Source organism: Nelumbo nucifera, chromosome 1, assembly GCF_055504915.1.
Source record: "Nelumbo nucifera cultivar China Antique chromosome 1, China Antique-T2T, whole genome shotgun sequence".
NCBI lineage: Eukaryota > Viridiplantae > Streptophyta > Magnoliopsida > Proteales > Nelumbonaceae > Nelumbo > Nelumbo nucifera.
In genome coordinates, this window is record NC_142649.1 from 188,123,625 (window position 1) to 188,146,210 (window position 22,586).

Consider the following 22,586-nt stretch of genomic DNA (forward strand, 5'->3'; position numbering starts at 1 on the left):
GTTTTTCTGGTCGTCGTCGAGCTGCGTTTTTTGCCGAACTGACCATTTCGGTCCTTTAGTCCGTTTTCTACCTAGGCTTCGGGGTGCTTGCCTTGGTGGTTTATAGGTAGTATCTTCTTAAGTTGACGACGTTCCATGCTCGGGGTACTTGTTTTCCTTCTAGGGTTCCGAGCTCGTATGCTCCCCCACCGAGTGCTTTCATTACTCTGTAGGGTCCTTCCTAGTTTGGTCCAAGTTTCCCTACACCGGGTTCGGGCACCATGACCTTATGGAGAACCAGGTCGCCGACGCGGAAGTTCCTCTTCTTTACTCGCGCGTTGTAGTACCGAGCTACCTTTTGTTGGTAGGCCGCAGTTCGGATGTGTGCGAGGTCTCTCACTTCGTCCAGTCGGTTGAGGTTGGTGCGTAACTCGCCCTCGTTTGTCTGTTCGTCGTACGCTTCTAGTCGCAACGTAGACACTTCGATTTCCACCGGGATCACTGCTTCGGTGCCGTAGGTGAGGTTAAAGGGGGTCTCACCTGTGGCGGTTTTTTCCGTGGTTCAGTGTGCCCATAGAACACTTGGTAGTTCGTCTGCCCACAAACCTTTGGCTCGGTCCAATCGCGCTTTCAGTCCGCGGAGGATGACTCTGTTCATTACTTCTGTTTGGCCATTTGCCTGTGGGTGTGCGACCGATGTGAAGTTCTGACTAATTCCCATACTTCGGCACCATTCTTGGAACTTGATATCTTCGAACTGTTTGTCGTTGTCGGAGATCAGTACCCGAGGTAGCCCGAAGCGACATACAATGTTCTTCCAAAAGAAATTTTGTATGTTTCGGGTTGTAACTATTGCCAGGGGTTCGGCTTCTATCCACTTTGTGAAATAATCTACTGCCACCACTAGGAATTTTCTCCCGCCTGTCGCTGGTGGGAATGGCCCCAGGAGGTCGATCCCCCATTGGGCGAAGGGCCATGGGCTGGTGAGGTATTTGAGGTCGGCAGTGGGCTGATGGTGGATGCTGGCATGCTTCTGACACTTGTCGCATTTTCTGACGAGCTCGATTGCCTCTGTCTTCATCGTTGGCTAGTAGTATCCTTGTCGAAGTGCCTTTTGGGCGAGGGCTCTACCCCCCAGGTGTCCGCCGCACAAGCCTTCATGGATGTCGCGGAGTACCAGCTCGGCTTCGGCTGGGCGCAAGCATCGCAGATAGGGGAGCGTGTAGGATCGTCGGTACAACGGTTCGTCTATCATGACGTATTTGGCTGCCTGGCGCTGCACACTCTTGGTTGCGTTGCGGTCCGCGGGGAGGGTTCCGTCTAATAGGAAGCTCGCGAGTGGGTCGATCCAGCTCGGCTCTGCTTCGGTGACGGGAGCGACCTCTTCTGCCCCACCGAGAATGCTGGGCCGAGGTAAGTCCTCTACGTACACGGTTCTCCTGGCGTTGTGGCTCGTGCTAGCCAGTCAGGACAGGGCGTCGGCTTCAGCGTTCTTTGACCTCGGGATTTGCTTGATGAAGTGTGACTGGAAGTTGAGTAGAGCTTCCTTTACTTTTGCCAAGTACGCAGTCATAGTGAGCTCGCGTGCTTCGTACTCGCCTGTAACTTAGTTGACCACGAGCTGGGAATCACTGCAGATAACCATGTGCTTTGCTCCGACCTTGTGCGCTAGGTTTAGCCCAGCTATCAGTGCCTCATATTCTGCCTTGTTGTTGGACGCCGCGAACTCAAAGCGTAGTGCGTATTCCAGTTTTGTTCCGCTCGGGCCGCGTAGCACTATTCCAGCCCCGCTGCCTTGTTGGTTCGAGGAGCCATCTACGTGAAGGATCCAGGGCTCCTCATCCCAGTTCGCGCTTGGTCTAACTAGGAGGGATGCCACACTGGCTGCTACTTCACGGGGTTCGGACTCGTTTGGCTTGGGAGCTCCGAGTTCGCCCGAACTGGGGATCTCGGGCTCGACCAGCTCGGGGGCTTCGAGGCTAAACGTGCATTCTGTGATAAAATCTGCCAAGGCTTGGGCCTTAATGGCAGTTCTTGGCTTGTATTGGAGATCGTACTCACTGAGTTCGATGGCCCACTTCGTTAGCCGGCCGGAAACCTCGGGTTTGAGTAAAACTTGTCTCAGAGGTTTGTCAGTCAGGACGATGACGGTGTGAGCTTGGAAGTACGGGCGGAGTTTCCGTGCTGCTACCACCAGTGCATACGCTAGCTTTTCTATCTGCGGGTACCTTGTCTCTGCTCCCTGCAAGATTTTACTAACATAATATATGGGTCGTTGGACCCGGTCTGCTTCCTTTACTAATACCGAACTGACCACCTCGTCGCTAGCCGAGAGGTACAATTCTAAGATTTCGCCTTCCTCGGGCCTAGCTAAGGTTGGCACATTGGCGAGGTAGCCTTTTAGCTCGTCAAACGCGAGGTGACAGTCTTTGGTCCATTCGAACCCTTTGCCTTTTATTGCTTTGAAGAAGGGTAGGCAGCGATCTGCCGACTTGGACACGGCTTAGAGCGGCTATGCGGCCGTTTAGCCTCTGGACTTCTTTTATTTTCCGAGGTGGTCTCATATCTAGGATGGCTTTTATTTTGTCCGAGTTAGCCTCGATACCGCGTCGATTGACAACGTAGCCCAGGAATTTGCCCGAGGTGATGCCAAAGACACACTTGTTGGGGTTCAATTTCATGTTATACTGACGCAGGATTTGGAAGACAGAATCTAAGTCTTGTATTAATTCTTGTGAAAACTGTGTTTTGACAACCATGTCGTCTACATAGCACTCTATCTTTTTGCCGATCAGGGGCCGAAACAGCCTATTTACAAGTGTTTGAAAGGTCGCCCCAGCGTTTTTTAACCCGAAGGGCATGACCTTGTAACAGTACAGACCGAACTCGGTTATGAAGCTGGTTTTTTCCTTGTCGGATTGGTCCATCCGGATTTGGTTGTAGCCTGAGTAGGCATCCAGGAAGCTTAGCAATTCATGCCCCGAGGTCGCGTCCACTAGGCGGTCGATCCTAGGGAGGGGGAAGCAGTCTTTCGGGCAAGCTCGGTTCAGGTCGGTGTAGTCGACACACATGCGCCACTTGCCGTTCGCCTTTTTCACCAGCACAGGGTTGGCCACCCAGCTCGGGTAATGGACTTCCCTTATGAAGTCTGCCGTGAGGAGCTTCTCGACTTCCTCGTCGACCGCTTTCCAGCGCTCTGGGGCTAAGTTCCGTTTCTTCTGTCTAACGGGTCTGACTATAGGGTTAGTGTTAAGTTTGTGAGTTATAAGACCAGGGTCAATACCGGGCATATCGGCCGCGGACCATGCAAAAATATCTAAATTTTGGAGTAAAAAACTTACCAGTTCGGTCCGTAGGGGCTCTTTGACGGAAGCACCGATCTGGAGCGCGCGAGTTGGGTCCGCAGGTGAGGTTGGGATCACGACTATTTCTTCTGTGGGCGAGGCTCGTTCTTCGCCTTGTTCCATGGGCCGCTCCAGATCGAGGTCGCCGGCCGCCTTGGTCTTTCCCTTTAGGGCGGCAACGTAGCACTTGCGGGACTCGAGCTGGTCGCCCCGCGCTACCCCCACACTGAAGTCCGTAGGGAACTTCATGGCCAAATGGTAGGTGGAGACCACCGCCCGCAGAATATGCGTGATTGGCCGCCCTATTATGGCATTGTATGGGGAGGGGGTCGCGACCACCAGGAAGTCGTGGTTGAGTCTGACCGCACAAGGCCACGTGCTGACTTCCACAGGCACCGTTATTTTTCCAAGGGGCCTGACTTCCTCTCCACTGAATCCCACCAGGGGAGTGCTTGCGGGCTTTAGTTCACTCCGCGACAGCTGTAGCTTATCAAACGCCGATTTGAAGAGGATGTCCGCCGAGCTGCCTGAATCTACAAGTACGCGCCTAACCTCGAAGTCGCTGATCATGAGTTTAATGACAAGTGCGTCGTCGTGAGGGTAGCGAACTCCTCGCGCGTCGTCTTCTGTGAAGAGGATTGGCTCTTCGGTCTTTGGCCTTTCCGGAGGGTTCCGCTCCTCGAGGACCGCTTCGCGAACTGAAGTCCGGGCTGCCGCCGATGTGCACCCCGCTACTATCAAGCCTCCCACAATTACATGGATGGTTCACCGAATTGGCCTCTCTGCCGGAGGCTGTCGTTGCATTGGTTCGGCAGGCCTGCTGCTAGTCTCGGGGGCATCCTTTTCGTGCTCGCCTGGCCGATTCACTTTATTGCCATTATTGTTGTGCTGTATGAAGTTCCTTAAGTATCCGCGACGGATGAGCCCCTCTATTTCGTCGCGGAGGTTATTGCACTGCTCGGTACTGTGACCATGGTCCCCATGGAAACTATAATACAAATTCTTGTTTCTTTCGTTCGGATTTCCCTTTAGGCGAGGTGGCCATTTCACGTACGGGGCGTCCTTAATCGTCATTAAGATCTCGGTCCGCCTCGTGTTCGGTGGCGTGTAATCCGTCCGAACTGGCAGGGGAGCTCGGAACGACTGGTTCAGTTTCGGGTCCCGGGCCGAGTTTTTTCTATCGGTTGAGTTAGAGGGCTCGCCATCCCTCTTTCTTTTCTCGCTCCCGCCCTCGGTTCGCTGGTTGATTTCCTCCTCCGTTCTCATGAACTTGTCCGCGAGCTTGAGGAACTCGGCCACGGTCGCGGGCTGGTTGGCTACCATGTGCCATTTGAACTCCTTGTGTGTCACCCCTCTTTTTGCTGCGGCGAGCTGCACCGCGGGGTCTAACCGCGGTATCTGTAAGCATGCTTCATTGAATCGTTTGATGTAGCCCCGTATGGGTTCTCCTTCCCTTTGGACTACCCCGAAGATGCTTTCCTCTGCTTTGGGGCACCGTTTGCTGGTGACAAAGTGTGCAGTGAAGACTTGTACGAACTGAGCCCAACACTTTATCGATCCGGGGGCCAGGTTCCTGTACCAAGTGCGGGCTACCCCCTTGAGGGTGGTGGTGAAAGCCACGCACATGCATGATTCGCTGGCTCTGGTGAGGTGCATTTGGGACTGGAAAGCGTCAACGTGGTCGTTGGGGTCGAAGGACCCGTCATACTTGTCTAGAGGCGGGAGCTTGAAATCTCTGGGCAGGGGGGACTGCCAGGAGTTCTGACGCGAGGGGGGAAGGAATTGAGAGAATCGGGGCAACTCCTACCTCGTCCGAGCTCGTCTCTTCTTTGCCTTTGAGATCTGACAGGACGCGGGTGGTGGTTCGTCGACCTCGACGGCGCCTTCGCTGCTGAGTGGGCCGTGTACTGGCGCTGCTGGCCTCCGTGTTGCCGAGCTCAATGGGCCCGGAGTGCTGGTAGTCCGCTGCTGCCATTGCGCCGAATCGGTTTTCCGCGAGTGGGAACTCCGGTTTGGAGCCCCGAGGTGCCGATCTCGCAGGCGAGGTTCCTGACCCGCCTGCGAGCTGCGAGGCGGGGATGACTTTTCTCTCTCTCCGGCCTGGGGACGAGGCCTGGCTGTTTGGGGGGATCTGGAGCCTGGAGGCCTTTCCTTGGTGGAAGCGTCCATCCTGCGGAGAGGCCTTGACCGGCTTCGGAGCAGGGTGGCGAGGTGGAAGTAATGGTTGGTTCGGTGGCAGTTGGGGGAACTGCTATTGATAGTGATATTGGGAGAGGTTGTGCAACACTTGGTGCTGGTGAAGCTGGTGTTGCTAGAATTGTTGCATCTGGGCTTGCATTGCCCGCATGCACTGCATTAAGTCGTCCAACCGATTTTGGCTGGCTGCTAGGGGGACGACGGTTGGTTCAGTGAGGGTAGTTTCGATGGGGAGAGGAAAGGGGATGTTTGCGGCAGGTAGGCTTACAGGCGCCACTGCTTGTGGCATAGTCAGATTGGGGATTCCATCCACCGAGAGGGGGATGGTGAACTGCCCAACACACACCACGGGAACTTGGGGCTGTTCCCCGGTGGTGTTTGTCTCTGTGCCGCGTCCGGCGTTGCTGGATGAGGCCATGAGTATTGAGTTTTTCAAAGAAGAAGAAAAGGGTATGAAAGTTTTGGAGGGAGGCCTTTTGAAGCGTTCCCACAGACGGCGTCAATTGATGATGCACAATCTGGCCAGTTTTACCTGTCAATGATCTTGCCTCTGAACTGAGTAACAGGGACCTGAAACGGAAGGAGAAGAGAAGCTCCGGGGAGAACCCGGCGTAAGGGCTCCGAAGCTCAAGTTAGGATCCTTCAAAGGCAAGATAAACCAGATAGCACAAAGTTAGCATACCTCGTTCCTGGGGGGTAGGAGCCTTTTATAACCACCTTGCACACTCACTTCCAGGCTTCCGTCAGATCGGGCATGATTACTTCTGAACTCCTGCTAGTTCGGATGTCATTTCCTCTGGCCGAACAGAACCGCCACCGTTCCTTTTGTCGGAGCCGTCTCTGCGGCTAGTGACGACGGTTGCAGGTGGCGGTAGCAGGAAGCCGTTTGAAGTGCGGCTGTTAGGCGTCAGATCCCAAATCAGTCAGGTGCGTCGCCCTTGGATACGGACATCCTTGGTGTCGGGTACGTTTGGTCAGCCTGGTGTTTCGGAAGCGAAGTGTTGGAGTGGCGAGCGAGGTGTCTTGAGTTCGGTTTGGAGTGTTCCGAGCTGCCATGGGCCAGCTCGGGTCAGCTTTGTGAGGCTTGGGGCCCAGTATAGTTCGTGCTCCTTGCAGGGAGCTCGGGTTCTCAGTAGGGAGCTCGCTCTTAACAGGGAGCTCGGGCTCCTAGTAGGGAGCTCGGACTTAGGGAGCTCGGGTTCTTACTTAGGGAGCTCGGACCCTTAACAGGGAGCTTGCTCTTAACAGGGAGCTCGGGCTCCTAGTAGGGAGCTCGGACTCAGTAGAGCGGTCTGGAATTCGGGCTCGGTAGTGAACTTGGACTTGCTTCCGATGTTCGCTTCGGGCACTCTACTATCCCGAGTTGCTTACCTTTGCCACGTATCGGGCGATTGCGAGATCGGGCCAAATTTCCCTTCATCAAAACCCAATTAAACTATCTGCACTCAAGTTACACAAGACAACAATATGACTTAGTAATACGAAAGCTTACTGGATGCCCCAGCTTTGATAGAATGTGGAGAGTTTTTGATTGCAGCCGCGATAACGAGTGGATTGTATCGTTGTTTGAGGTGTGGGCTAGACAAACAACAAATTAAAAGTGTAGGTGACGCATCACCAAACACAATTTATGGCCCCTGTTTTTTCTTTTTGGATTTCATTCACTGGTATCTCGATGGGGAGCCATGTCCGCTGGACAGCTGTAGAGAGAGAGATATTTTAATTATGCAAGGCTTAAATTAAGCTAACAACACTATATTAGTACCAAAATCCTTCGATGGAAATCTTTACACACCGCCATTGCTTTTCTATTGAACGTGGAAAGGTGGTGGGGTTGATGACGCCATGACGGGTTGTTAACTCAAAAAGTCCACAGACTGGTCGCATTAGAATTTAGGAAGTCTGCAGAGGAAAAGAAAAGAGTTATTAATTTTATGGAATTATGTGGTCTTAATCATCTTTACTTGTATACCTCCAATTCCAATTCCGTGACATCAGTGTAGTGTATGCATGTGACCCTCATCCCTACATAGTTGATAGATAGTTCATACTTCATTCCCAACTGCGAAGCTGCCGTCGTCAATTGTAATCTACTTCACCATGAAAACATTTTTTCTTACTTTTTCTCATCCTTTTACTTTACCCAGTAAGATGAAAACATCGTGAGAGAGGAGGAAGGCCAAAAAGGAGATTAGATTTTGATACATTCTTCAAAAGTCCAGTCCAGTGGCCCGCCACCGTTGTCTTTTGTCACCATTCCATGCATTAAATTATTAACCACTACTCCATAATCATAACTCGGCTTAGAATTGACAGGCAAGGCAAGGGAGTAGACGAGTAGTAGTAGACAACCTATTACCCACTGGATCATCTTCATGGAATCTACAGTCAATTTTCGTTTTCTCTCTTCAAGTGAACCAACCCATTTAAATTTTCTTTTTTACATTTGGTTTTCTCTATGTATTTTGGACATGGTTTATCTTTTCATATAATTTGCAGGCAACTCCTCTTTGTTAGGTAAAAGTAAAGAAGAATATTGGCTTCTACTTGTAGTCGTGTTAATGGATTTGAATGGATAGTTACATGACAAGGAATTTTGGATAAATTTATTCCCAACTTATTCACCATAATTCTTGTAGAGAATGATATTATGCATTTCAGTCAGTCTGTGTCTCAGTCATCTTATTTCAATCATAGATGACGAAGCCATCTCCATTCATGACTTGGTCAGTCCAGTCTGTGCCTAATAAGAAGACAAAAAGGTTGCGTTGCGTGGAAATCAAGTCCACCAATCAAGAAAAAACCAGAGATGATTAGGTGGTAACAAGCTAGAATGGTTGCTTTCCTAATTGGTGAATCTTTAATCTTTTTGGAATTTGCAGTTTATTTATTTATTTTTACCTATATTTTTAGCCGTGGTGGACTGATACTTGCAGGCTGATAAACAGTGAAGGAGATTAGAGGGTTGAAGGTTATCTCCATCTGGAAGGAACAAAGGGCTCTGTGCCTGTGACTGTGGTTCCCGGCGGGAGAAATCTGCATGAAGGTCACCTTTGAAACAATGGGGACTCGGCAGGTGGATGTCCATTACGTAAATTCCGGCGTTACGGGCATAGTAGAGAATTTCGAAGGGTACTACCTTGAAAACAGCGGTCTCTCTCTCGATGAGCTCTTCCATCAGGTAACCAAGAATTTTGCAAAGCTATATATTAATAGCAGGGCAATACGAATTGTTGGTATTAATGATCCTTTACTAATTGAAGGGGTTAATGAGAAATGGTAACTAATTATGGTGTAGGAAACTGTGTATCAGTCACTCCAAACAGAAAATAAGGACAGAGCAAGTGCTTCTGCAATTAATAATTCTGAGCCCCATCATGATCAAGGTGCTGAGGAGGGAGAATCCTCGCGTGTTGGGGTCATTGAGTCACAATTAGCTTTGGATGAAGCTTTAGCTAGAACCTTGCAGGTGTTAGAGGACCACCAGCTTCTTGCTGCCTCCTTAGATGAAACTACTGAAACAGAAACTGGTATGGAGGAAGAATTCCCACCCAACTGTTCTATTTGATGAAATAGTTTCTCAATGCCCGAATTATTTTTTTTATTCCTCTATTTTATCAGTTGTATTATGCCAAAAAATTGTGTTACCATACCTATGTAGACCTGGATTTCATGCTTCCAATTGCTGCTGCTTCTGGGGATTAATAATTGGAATTTTCGCAACCGCAGCAGCTGATGTCAGTTTCATTATTTTTTTCCCTTCTAATAGCTAAATTATAATTGGATCTATAGTAAAGGTCTGGTAGAGATAGAGAAATATAAAAGGATTACATTCTTAATTCACACTGACTCATGTACACCATATACAACTGTTCAGCATTTGAAGAAAAATGACTCTTTTCCAATCACTTGAGCAGTTCTTAAGTGCAGGGCCCCAATTCCTCTTAGATAGAAGCCCAAGAATAAATAATTCATTTATATTTATCCATAACAGCTGGCTCCAAAGTCCAAACATCTTTACCCACAAGAAGCTTCTCCTGTTCTATTCTCAACCTTTGGTTCATAAATTGATGACTTCTCTTTGAGCCCTTATGTTGCTTAAAATGGCTTCTGGTTAATCATTTTTTTCTTCTACAGATTTTATACTATAGATGATTTAGATGAAACTGTTGAATTCCTAATTGCTTGCAAATTTCTCATTTTTTTTTTTCAATTATAGAGGTTTCTTCACTTCGTTATTTTTGGATATAAGCCATTGGAAGGTTTCCTCAATTTGTCTAATCTGTGTTGTTTGTTTCTCATGCTTGAAGATTTTGTTTCTTGCAGTAAATTGTCTTTAATGATGAAAACCAAATAGCAAGCAACAAGGGCTATTTGTCTCACTTTTAGTACCTTTCTGTCTTCTAGATAAAAGAGTGGAACCCCTAGACTATGCAGAATTCCTTATTAAATTTTATTCTGCTAATGTCACCAATCAATTGAACAATTAACAAGGACAACAAGGAAAGATTGCCATCTTGGGCCTTTCTGATAGGGTTTACGGAGGTTCTCTTGTATTCATCTCAACTAAGCCTTAACAGGACTATATGCAATCAGCTAAACTTACCATAATCCACCTTCTCACTCTGTAAGATCATAAGTTCTTAGGTCATTCCTCACTACAACCCACATGTGGCAGGGTGCCAAGTATTTAGGTACCCAAAAGTGTCTGGCATGGTAACTTCCAAAAATCACATCATGAGGACATGATGATAAACAAATATTGTATTGAATAAAAAGTATAAAGTGTAGTAAGAGAAGAAATTTAAAGAAAATATTTGAATATCGAAGTGTGTACTCCTTAGTTTTTATTGTTGTTCATGTGTAGTAATGCTAAATTCCAAGATCTTTTGATAACTTCAGCTTTAAGCTTTAAGCAACTATGATGCAACAAAAGTATTTTGCCAACAATTGGCATGGTCAAACCCATTAGTTTTGAGCTTCCATGGATATACTTCATTTTGGCATTTTCCTTAACCTATTAGAGCCTGAAAATTTCACCAAATCAATGGGTGCATTTATTGTATCATGTTTTCTAAAGAATTCATTACATTAACAGCATACATGTAGTACCTCTGTAGCCTTCACTCTCTTTTGTGATTTTAACAGATCCTCTTGTTATTACCATCCTTTAAGTATTCTCTTTATCAATCTTCTTTACTTGTCAAATACAAGAAAAAAGTCATGCTGAGATAAACACCTTAATAATTTAACCCCTTAAGAGATGTGGTTCTTGAAAAGGTAATCATACTTTATTTTCAGGCCTGGTGGGTCATGGAAATTCCACATGGGTGGAAATATTGGAAACACTACAAGGATTGAGGCTAGCAGAATATTTAAACTACGCAAGGTTGGTAGTGGGAGGAAACTCCAAAGTGGTGGTTCACTGTCTGAAACAGGAGGTATGATTCCCATAGCCATGCAGGAATATTATGATCGAAATAAGTGAGATGACAAGGGACATGGAGATTCACATCACTGGACATATAGATCAACCAATGGTCTGGCTGATGCTATGGGAAAAAAAGGTGGTTAATTCAGAAAATTTGTTTTGGGGACGGATGGGGAATATATAGTGTGAAAATAACTGCATACAAAAGAAGTTGGGTGGCTAGGGGATAGGCCAAAACAGGGTGCTCGGCACTTTTCTTGTACATAATTCTTTTTCTACACTATCTAATAAAACTTCTGACTGTGACCAATAAAAAAACAAAGATAATCATACTTTAGCTTTTAATGCTTCTCAAATACCCTTTTCTTCATGAATTTGCTCGTCCATTCCAGCAACTTGGATGCATTAAATATGAGAGATGTATGTTATATTTGTAGTGGCTCTTTTAGGGGGGATTTGTGTGTGTGTGTGTCAGTGATTAAAAAAAATAATAGCTATTTTATCTTCTGCAGTCCATAGAGAAGAAAATCCCGTGGCAAACTCCACTGCACTGGTAATCTATCATATAATTGTTCTATTAACTGCTGTTTGGTTACATTTTTAAAGTTCATGGTGACTCACATATATGAACCAAAGTTTTCCCTATGCTGAACAACAGGCTTTGAGACAAGATAATGTGGACCCAGATAACATGGCATATGAGGTGAGTTTGTTAATGAACAACAGGCTTTGTTAATAAACATGGCATATGTTTATTTTTCATCACAATTCTTTTGCACTGTTTATGCAATTTTGGGGTCTATGATACCCAGATATGGATACTGAAATGGTCATCAATGTGGGGATCTCTATACCCTAAAATTCTGGACAGCAATATGGGGATGAGGATCCCATATGATATGCTTATATCATGCTTCTATATCTAATTTTGAAGTTACATGTCATTTCTGAAGGCTTATGCCTAACCATATTTAATTATATATCCAATATATACTGATCCTTTTTTTTTTCAGAAAAAGTAACTGTGATTTTATTGAATGAAAAGATGTACATCAAGAAGCAAAGCAAAGAAAGCAGAAATTACAGAGGCAGAAAACTGTCACTAAACAAGAAATCTCTATGAGCACCAGATTTAGCTAGACCATCTGCTAGAGAGTTTTGTTCCCTCGGGCTCCAACTCAACTTCACATTCATTGAGTCCAATGTCTCTATGCTTCTGCCAGAAAATGCGCTAATCTCCAAGCCCCTCCATCTTTTTTCCTTTAGCCATCTTATAGTATTGGCAGAAGCACCCTCAATGGCTAGACATGAAATGCCTAATAATTTTGCAACACGAAGCCCTGTGAGGGCCACCAAAATATATCATTTCACATATTTAAAAATTTAAATGCTATAGAGTATATCTAGATGTGTCCAATCATTTCCAGTGTTGTCTTAGGCATATATTGTGCCAGACACTCATATATTAGGCTGTACAGGTATCCTGATATCATAGTTTGGGATACTACCAGATCTATCTTTCCAAGTTAATTTAACATGACAAAGTCCTGTCATACCAACTTTTGTCTTAACAAGTCAGAGGTGAGGTGATTAAGCTAGCATCCCTTATATGAGCTATGGCAGTTTTGCCCCGAAATACAGTGACCTATGTCATTTTTACATTTTTTTTTGAAACTAATAATTTCAAAAGTATTGGTTCAGCATACTTCCTGAGGAATGAGGTTTGTGGGCACCTTGAAGTTTCATTGAAAGCAAAGAAAACCAGGAAGAGAGAGAGAGAGAGAGAGAGAGGACTACTCAGTGTACAAACTCCAAGAATTGCAGAGAAAAAAAATTTCACTCAAAATTCATTCACTCATTAACTTTGAAAAGAAAAGGGATAACATGTATTTATAGAGAGATAAGAAATCCTGACCTTACTTTATAGTCAATCTATCTAATAAAATCATCATCTAAGCCTTGTCCCAACTATATGGATTCAGCTACATAAATCTTGTTTCATCATTCTGTTCTGTTCAGTGCTATATCCATATTTAAATTATGAGCACTTAAGTCATTTGTTATTACTTCCATCCAATTTCTTTTCGGTCTGCCCCTAGCTCTTCTATTCCCTTCAACTTGTAACAAATCACTTTCCTAATAGGTTTTGTAGATGGTCTTCTATGTACATGATCAAAGCATCTCTATCTACTTTCTCTAATTTTATCACCTAGGTTTCTTCGTATGACTTCATTTCTAACCATGTTCTTTCTAGTTTCACTCATCCATCTAAGCATTTGCATTTCTGCCACACTCATTTTTTGGGCATGCTGTTTATTAACTGCCCAACACTCTGCTGCATACAACATGGCTGGCCTTACAACTGTTTTATAGAATCCTCCTTTAGTCAAAGTGGTATTACACCTATCATATAAAACTCCGGATGTACCCTTCCATTTTTCTCATCTTGCCCTAATTCTATGAGCAACATCCTCCTCAATCTCTCCTAAACTATCTAATAAAACAACAAATAAAAAAAAAAAATATATATATATATATATCTTATAGCACATTCCTGGAATATTATTTTTGAGGTTCTTCCAATCTGATTTCAAGACCAGGCTCAAACATGGGCCATGCTAAGAGGCCCACTGGCCCTTAGTGAGGGGGATTTGAAGGCTTAGGACCCAGGAGATGGCTGGAACTGTCCAGTCAGGCTAAAGCTTAGGACTAGATTGGGACTACATCAACTATATTAAATACTTCAAGAAAAGCTCATTCATCCAAGTTGTCCTTGCAAAATGTTAGTGGAACGAGATTTTGAATGTCCTTTTTTTTTATTTGATACTACAGATGTAGTTCAATTTTCACCCACCAAACCATTAATAAAGTCCATTGAGGAATTTCCTGAATTTGTTCTGGATAGAAATTGCCTAGGAATTACAAAACTAATGTATGTCGTAACTTATTAAGTGTGGACTATCCATCATTTACTAAACATTGTTGTTCTATCACCTTACGACATTCTTTTAAAATTTACCTGTATGATAGGAACCATCCTTTCTGCTGTTATATTTATGTTGATAATATCAATCTGTTAGGACATGTTTCCTCTCTCAGGAATTACAATCTCTAGGAGAAGCAATTGGCACTGAGAGCAGAGGATTATCAGAAGAGCTTATTGACTACTTGCCATCAATCAAATACAAAACAGGTTGTTTTTTCTCAAGAAAAGACAAGCATGAGCAGTAAGATCCTTTTCTTTTTTTTTTCATTACCATGGAATTTTTCTTTTCATTCTAGGGGACACATATCTTTGAGTAGACCAATAAGAATTTCTATTTCTTCTTTTTTTAATGAATATTATTGTTCAAGGGATTTGTAGAGTCTGATATCCTTATGTGTGGTCAAAATCAAGTGACTGTGCTTCGCTTCTCAATGTTATGAATACAGTGAAAATATTTTCCCCAAGAATGAGGTCAAATTTAATTTTCTATTTCTCTAGTATATACAACTCTTAACTGGGTGAGAGATCTTTCAGTGTGTTGATTAAGGTTTCATTTGGATAAGCTTAAGGATTCGGTTCTTTTAAAATCTTACCAAATGTTCAAAGCATTTTTCTGCTTGATTCCGTTGATATTTCAAGAAAGAAAATATCTCTTCCTTGCTCCTGATTTTTTCCTGCTTGCAGGTGTGTGATCTGTTATATGGAATACAAAAACCGAGAAAAGTTGACGATTTTGCCATGCCAGCACCAATATCACTCAAAGTGCATCACAGTGTGGTTGAAGCTCAAAAAAGTAATTTACATTGCCTATGCACAATAATTTCTTTTACTTGTTGACAAAACAATGCAAATTAGGATGTTTTCCCTTTCCAAGTAACATGACCTTTGTCCTCCCATGGTAGAGCAGATACTGCAGGGTGATTGGCATATCATCATTGTCATGTTTTTCATTCTTATATTTGATGATTGCTTTTGTTAATTTCCCTTTTTGTTTATAGTTCCTATAATGCAAGGTTTTCAAGGTGTTGAATATGTTATTTAGATATTCATAGTTCATGAATATGTTTTCTCATAATAATCTTCTGCTTGGGTATTTAATTAACTTGCAATTAAATCCCACAGAAATGGAAGAATGCACCATGCTGTTTCTGCTAGATGTGTGCAGAATATATACATATCAAAGTTGGATTGGAACAAAAAAAAGTAATGATGAGTGAGATTTCACATAGAAATTAGACTTCAATTGTAAGGTCATACAATTAATAAATGTTTATTCATTAGAAATTAAGAAAGAACAAAAGATTAGAAACAAATAGAAATGCTGATTACACTATAGTCCTTGATAATCCATCATATAATGACATTGTTTTGTCTATAGATCCTAAGTTATTAATATGATAGGGCATCAGCTTATCCATGATGCTAAATAAGTCTTAGGATTGGATAATGTGAGTGCAAAAATCTTGCCACAGCTCAGGCTTAAGATTCAAGTTTTTTGACCTTGAATGTTCCTAAGGAAAATATGTAAACTTCATGATTGCAGCATTAACACAAGCATTGAACATGAAAAAATACTGTGATAATGATATGTAGCATTGTGCACTCTGAATTTATTTGAATTATTCCAAATGTAATTCCATAGTTTTTTTAATCACTTGTATGTTTAAATCTCTATTCCTGCAACTTCCAATCATTTTCTGAATAGAGGTTCATCCATTTGTTTACCAGGGCTTTAATGTTTTTACATGTTTTCTTTTTGCTCAATTGCAGGCATGTCCAGTCTGTGGTGAGGAGGTATTTGGGTAGAGAACGAGGCAACTGCTTCTGTTAATCCTTCCTATGGATTGGATTTGGTTTTAAAAACTGGTAGGTGATCCTTGTTATTCAAAGTTAACTTCTAAGAAGACATTGGCAAAATGATCTATTAAGATTACATTAGTAGGTTGTTAGTTCAAAAGCTACTCTTAAATGTTTTTTTTTGGGGGGTAAGAAGCTACTCTTAATTCAGATACACTAATGTAAATGATTACGAGTACTTTGGGAAGGGTGTAGCTTGCTTCTGGAATGGTCTATACCCAAGTCTTAAAGTGGTTGATGTGTATATCTATGTAGGTTATTGCCATAAATTATTTTAATTATTTATCGATTGGTGAAGAAACATTTTCCCTTTGCTGTAATTTTCTTGGGCAGCCAAAAATGTCTTCTTTGCTACTGACAAGTAAACCCTCTCATTGAGATATCCCATTTATTCATTTTTCTTCTGGGTAATATATCTTATTTATTCAGGAACCTGTTTCATTGGTAGCCCAAGGAGTAGGACACATGGTATGCCCAAGATTTCTGTTTGGGCAAATCTCATTTCCAATTTTCCGATGGTCTGTCCATCCCTACTCAAGTCTTAGTTCTATATCAAGTGGCATGTTTGTTTTATCATTCCAAGTTTGAAATAGAACAACCTCCATGGATGAAACAAGACAACAATGGCTCAACAAAATCCAATAAAAAATGGGCACTTTGGGGTCTGGTGTGGCCTTGACAGGTGGGGCATCTATGAAACAAATAAATGGCTTATGATGAGCTTAATAGAGTGACTCTCACAAGCCTAAAGGCCCATTGGGTAGAAATTGTAGTGCCAGAGATTATATGGGTTGAAAGGATTTTCAACTTGCAAACTCCAACTTATATATGAAGAGATTGATGATAGCAACAGCAGCTTCAACCAGAAATAAATCTCCAGCAGCCATAAGGCTCTAATCAAAATGTAGCAAAACTTTGTAGAATTGATCAATTTTGATAGAGGCTCAGCAGTAAAAGAATGAACAACCTTTTGAACCAACCATGGCAAGCAGCAAGCTATATTGTTGATCATGGTGAGGATTGACTTCTACATGCTGATGGGCATAAGTGGTGATAAAAATGTGCTTTATCAAGAGTAGCAAAAGAATAAAAACAATTCAAATAAAATAAATGGGAACCAAATGTACTACTAGTACTAGATGGAGTGAAAATTCTAAAGTATATATATAAATATGTACATTCATATTGAATTGAATCAGATTATGTTAGATCCGTGAAGGGTGGATCCATATTTCGATCATATTCAATTCAATTATAAATGGATTGAATTTGGACCACCCTTAACGGAATCAAATTTAAACTCAAATTTGGATAAATAGTTACCATTTGCAGCCCTACCATGGCTGAAGTTGCGGCCCAAGCCATTCTCACAGTGGGTGAGACTGGGCCTAGCTTATTCTGGTTTATATGCACTTCCTTATTCACTTTATCAAATAAAATGAACGGTGAGAATTCCTATTCTCTTCTCAAAGGCCTTAGGACGATGTGGTACATCTGGACGGCGAGGAACAAAGTATTCTTTGATAATGGTGTCTTCTCTCCTATTCAAGTTGTTGCTTGGATCAATTCCCATGTGACTACTATCTTTAATTGGCAGGAATTATTTCAGGCCCATGGAACTGGGCATCCAACTACAAACTCAGAGCCCATGGGCTAGCTAACTTTGCCATTCGGACATCGCTCCCTGATGTAGCTTTACTTTGCTTTGTTGAATATACTGCCTTAGGGCTTAAAAAAAGACAATTTTTATTTATAAATAGAAATCTAATTGAAAAGTTAAAAATCAACAAGAAACAATTTTATGCAAATAAAAGATAATTTACTGTATAGGAGCTGCAAATAAGCAAAAACATATTACTTTGAAGCCAAAAACTTGAATCGAAAGACCATAAAGCCAAGATTTTGCTTTTGGCTGTTGAAAGTTGAAAGGCAAAAGAGTTAACGAAACACCACATCTTTCACTGTTAGGTTTTGATTGCCTCGGATGATTCCAACCTCCAAGTTCCAAGCCCACCAGACAGAGACAGAGGCGACAGAGGCGGGCTAAAAATAAAGTTGCCAAGTGGACAAAAACTTTGGCCCCACACACACTTCATGATTCCTAGAGAGTTGGGTTAAAAAAAAAAAAAGAAGATGGGCTAAAATAAGGTTGCCAAGTTATTTTAAAATCCAAGACTTCAGGTCTTTAGCCGGCCATCGTTGTAGTTGGATAATTGCATCTGCTAAGTGCTATATATTAATCACAGTGGCTTTACTAAGCAAATTGGATAAATGGAAAGCACAGGTGATAGGTATAGCCCTCCAGCTCCGACATTGAAAGCCCATATCAATATCAATGGATTCTCCTCTCATCCTCGTCCGGTTGATGTCAACCGGAACAAAAATCCAAAGCATCATTGAAATTTGGAAATTGGAAGTGCCCCACTACATAAAAAGCATTCAGGACTGGATATAAATGATTAACTTTTTTCCCAAGGAAAAGTGGAAAAAGGTTCGCATCTCATCTCTTTTTATTGCCACTTGGTGACCGTTTGAGCTTTTGAAAATGAGCTGAGTCTCATCCACAGCAAAGAATGGAAATAGTCAACAAAAACATTCCCCTTTATGGTGAAATTTTCCATGTTTATCCCAATTCTAGGTTCATCCAGCAGCCTCAAAACCGCTAGACCATCCATTAAACCGGTCTGGATCTGGTTCAACTGACCAGCCCAGTTACGTTGAGGTATATATATATATATATATATATATTACACTCTTCTTCTTAGTTGGTTTCTTTAATTTGTTATTTGTGTGCCACGTGTGGAAGACATTACATTTGTATTATCCATTTAGGTGCTGCGTTGGCTAACTATTAGCCACGTATTAGAGATTGACATAAATAGAATGTGTCATTGTATGGTGGATAAAGTGGTGCTGACTGGGATCCATTTTGATGCATGCATGTGTGAATGCGACTTCTCAACTTCTTATTTCATGTGTGATTACGATTCGGAAAAGGAAGTTGTTTATTGTTTTATTATATATAGTGCACCATGATGTGATCGTGTGCACAATGAAGTTCCACATATATATTGCAAATTTGCATTCTCACTTCTCAGAGAGATATGGAGGGAGTAAAATAACGCTTCTTCTCTGCTAAACAAGAAGTACTGAATCTTGATGACACAGCAGCAGAATAGGTTTTCTTTGAATTACAATATTTGTATGGCTAGCTGTTTGGCTTGGGGATAGACCTACCAGGCCCTAGTCCATCTCATATTTTCCAAATACTACTTCTGAAAACTGATCAGACACAGTCAGCTATCTGGGAATAGGGAGGAAATCCTCTTGAAATTTACACTGGTGTAAATCCATGATAGTGCAGATGGGATGAGTTAGAATTCCTGTTTCGTTTTGCTTCAAGTTTCATTTTGTGTTGTTTGTTTGTGAGGAGTAAAATGAAAAGTAAGATGATGTGATCCTTCTTTTTACTTCATGTGAAGGAGAATGAAAGTAGGAGGGAGGTTGTTTGCTTGGGTGGAACAAAATAAAAAGTAAAATTTTGTGGTCTTCACTTTAAATAAGAGGAAGAATTAAAGTTAGAAAAGCATGGTGTAAAATCACTATCAATTTTTCAGGATATAAAATTTGCAATGCCAATGAATGCAAATAAGACAAGATGCAAATTTTGCATCATACAAGAATAAAAAAAACAGTTTTGTACTGCAAACAAACAGAGCCTTACAGACATACAAATAATGTGGTCCCTGCTGTATGTTATTTATTTGAAATAAAGGTATAGGGAGAAGAGAATTTACACCCAATTTAGCACTAGAAGAAGAAAAGAAAAAGAAAAACGAAACAAAGGCAGCTAAATAAATAGAAGCGACATGCATGTTTCATCTTCCTTAATATTCCATGCCAATATCAACATCAAAAGATATTAGATGAGGGAAAAAAGATAAGATGGAATTCATACTTCATGATCAGTGATTAACTTGGACATAATTAATATATTTTTTTCCCAAAAGAAAGGGCTCCTACCTTTCCATATTCTCTAGAGTCTTGACATGTACATTGGTGGTGGTGGGCCTTGGCATGCCTCTTTCTTGATTTGGTCCTTTGCCCACTTGATAATATGTAGGGGTGAGCATTATTCGGTTAAAACCGAATTATCGAATAAAAAATTTCGGTTTTGGATTTTTAGGTTTGGTTTTTTTAGTTCTTGGTTAATTCAGTTTTTAGGTAATTTGATTTTCGGTTTCAGTTTTCAGGTTTAAAAATTCGGTTAACCAGAAAAACTGAATTAACTAAAATTTTTTATATGATATATAATATATAATATACAATCTATTATTTAATATAATATGCTATATATTTATATATTAATATAGTATATATAATGTATTATAATGAAATTAAGTTTCATAGTATATTATATATATATATATATTATAGGTTATAATATATAATATTATGTATATTTTAATTAAATTCGGTTTTAACCAAAATAACTGAAAACCGAAGAGAATATTTCAGTTCAATTATTTCGGTTTTCTTATAATTCAGTTTTCGGTTTGGTTTTTCTTTTTTAATTTTGATTTTAAAAATTTCGGTTTATTCGATTCGGTTTTTAACTGAATAAACCGAATGCTCACCCCTAATAATATGGCTAGGTTTTTCAAAAAGAGCAATAAGTAGGACCGCCTACTTGAATATTTAGTTATTAAACAATAAGCTGAGGTGGCATATTTAGATGTCCACATCAGTAGAGAGAGAGAGACTGAGGGAGAAAGAGTAAATCAATGATCTTAATCATTTCATCTATTGGAGTCCTTTATCTTTTAGGTGGTCTGAAGACTTGAGAAAATATTGGGTCCTACCTAGGAGGAGGATATTTGTCCTACCAAATGCATTTTACTCTTAAATTTTAGGGTTCGTGGGATTAGAGTTTAGGTTTTAGAATTATTTAAGGTTTAGGATTGGGGTTTAGAGTCTAAGATTTAAGGTTTAGGAAATCAAAAGAAAAAAAGGTTTAAGGTTCAAGATTAAGCTTTTGAGGGTTTAAAGTTTAAGTTTTAGCACCTCTTTGTTTCATAAAAAAAATAGTTTTTAGTATTTAAGGTTTAGAGTTAGGGTTTAGAGTTTAAGATTTAAGCATGGTTTTCAAAATCGGACTGGACTGGAAAAACTGGGAACCGGTCACCTGACTGGTTTCGATTTACCCCAAAACTATTCTTTGGCAAAAAATTGTTGATTTGGTCAGCGAATCGCTGACCCAAGCAATCAAACCATTGAACTGGACAATAATTTTTTGTCGTTTTTGTTTTTTTATTTTTTTAATTTTTTTGTCAAAGCAGGCTGGGTCGTTCGATACAGAAACTGCACCTAGAATGGTTCCCTGTCCAATCCGGTTTTAAAGACCTTGTATTTAAGGGCTTAATGTTTTTAAGATTTGGTATTTATATATAAAAATCAAGAGAAAGTCGGATGGTTTTGTCTAACTATGGTAGGAAACATCCAAAGTCAAGACTCATATTTATCAATCATTTTTTTCTAGGAATATTTATCAATCATTTTATTGCTAAGCTGTAGAAGATGCAAATATAGGATTCATAGACAATGCTCTTTAGATGCAGATTCTCTATCTATTGGAAACCCGACCCAAAGGGTGAGTTTACAATTAAGACTTCCTATGCGATCCAAGTTGTGCATGATGCTAACCCCTCTATGATGCATCAAGAGTTAAAGAAAATTTGGACTAAAGTGCCCTCCGAAGCAAAAAATACTTCTTGTATTTGGTCTTCCAAAACAAAAATTCTTCCAAGCTGTTCTTGAGACGAAATGGTCTGAATGTTGATGGGGGTTGTGATTTTTATGGAGAAAGCGAATACGGTAATCACATTTTCTTAAGATGTGTGACTGCCAAACAAGTGTGGATGGCGGGTGGTGTTTTTGGCTAAGTTTGGTGATCAATCAGTTCTCGATTGGTGGAATGGAGTGTTTATATTGAAAAATATAGAAGATAGAATATTTAGAGAGCTAGTGGCCTGTCTGGTGTGGCAATCATGGAAAAATAGGAATGAAAAAGTATTTAAAAACACCCCTTTCCTCTTGTGTTAATTTGGGATAAAATCATAAAACAAGAAAGGAAGCCCTGGAATTTAAGTCATGCAATCTTAATATCAATAGTGGCCTTCTACCATCTTGGTCAAATGGAAGTCTCCAATAGTTTCTTATATCAAGATTAATTTTGATGCTTCGAGAAATGATGAGCATTCAACCATTGGTTGTATTGGGAGGGATGAGCTGGGCTAGATCCTAACCCTCCGTAACAAGTGTAGAAGGGCTTGTTCCGTCAATGTCACTAAAGCTTGGGCAGCTTTTGAAGCTCATGTCTTGGCTTTAATGTTTACTAGTTGAAACATGTCTTGGCTTTAACCGAAGACTGTTACTAGATGTGAGAGACTGTATATATATATATATATATGTTGTAAGTGTGTACAAATTACAAGTACAGATAGATTAACAACTGTACAGGATAAGCTTTACAGAGAGTTAAAGATAGCTTTGGTTATCTTTTCGACTATGATTTATTTGATTGACTTGGAATTAGACTCTTACTATCCTTATCCGTTGGGATCAGACTCTTCCTATCTTTATCATCCCCCCGCAAGCAGATGGGGGGAGGATGCACCATCAGCTTGTTCCTCAAGAAAGAAAATTGGGAAGAGCTGAGTGGTTTTGTAAAAATGTCTACTGGCTGATCTGTACTAGAGATAAAATGAACAACTAAGGCCTTACGAGCAAATTG

The 22,586-nt window shown here is 41.4% G+C and overlaps 1 protein-coding gene across 4 annotated transcripts; it reads left to right on the forward strand.

Moving 5' to 3' along the window:
* The first annotated feature begins 8,178 nt into the window (after positions 1-8,178).
* LOC104596167 (uncharacterized) lies at positions 8,179-16,113 on the forward strand. 4 transcript variants are annotated; one of them, XM_088895651.1, is made up of 8 exons: positions 8,179-8,336; positions 8,456-8,700; positions 8,818-9,049; positions 11,463-11,503; positions 11,609-11,653; positions 14,050-14,177; positions 14,621-14,729; positions 15,707-16,113. In XM_088895651.1, exons 2-8 carry the CDS (start codon positions 8,560-8,562, stop codon positions 15,740-15,742), a joined length of 732 nt encoding a protein of 243 aa, XP_088751777.1. In that variant the 5' UTR covers positions 8,179-8,336; positions 8,456-8,559; the 3' UTR covers positions 15,743-16,113. The 4 variants fall into 4 exon arrangements, with proteins under 4 accessions (XP_088751777.1, XP_088751778.1, XP_010255520.1 ...); XM_088895652.1 differs by having other exon boundaries at positions 8,219-8,336; positions 8,468-8,700; XM_010257218.3 differs by having other exon boundaries at positions 8,232-8,371.
* Positions 16,114-22,586: the final 6,473 nt, after the last annotated feature.

What these genes read in the sequence shown, in the direction of transcription:
- LOC104596167 (XM_088895651.1), top strand. Translation starts at nt 8,560, where the DNA reads ATGAAGGTCACCTTTGAAACAATGGGGACTCGGCAGGTGGATGTCCAT. An exon ending in TGGCAAACTCCACTGCACTG is followed by an intron (nt 11,504 to 11,608) that starts GTAATCTATCAT and finishes GCTGAACAACAG; the next exon opens with GCTTTGAGACAAGATAATGT. An exon ending in TGTGGTTGAAGCTCAAAAAA is followed by an intron (nt 14,730 to 15,706) that starts GTAATTTACATT and finishes GCTCAATTGCAG; the next exon opens with GCATGTCCAGTCTGTGGTGA.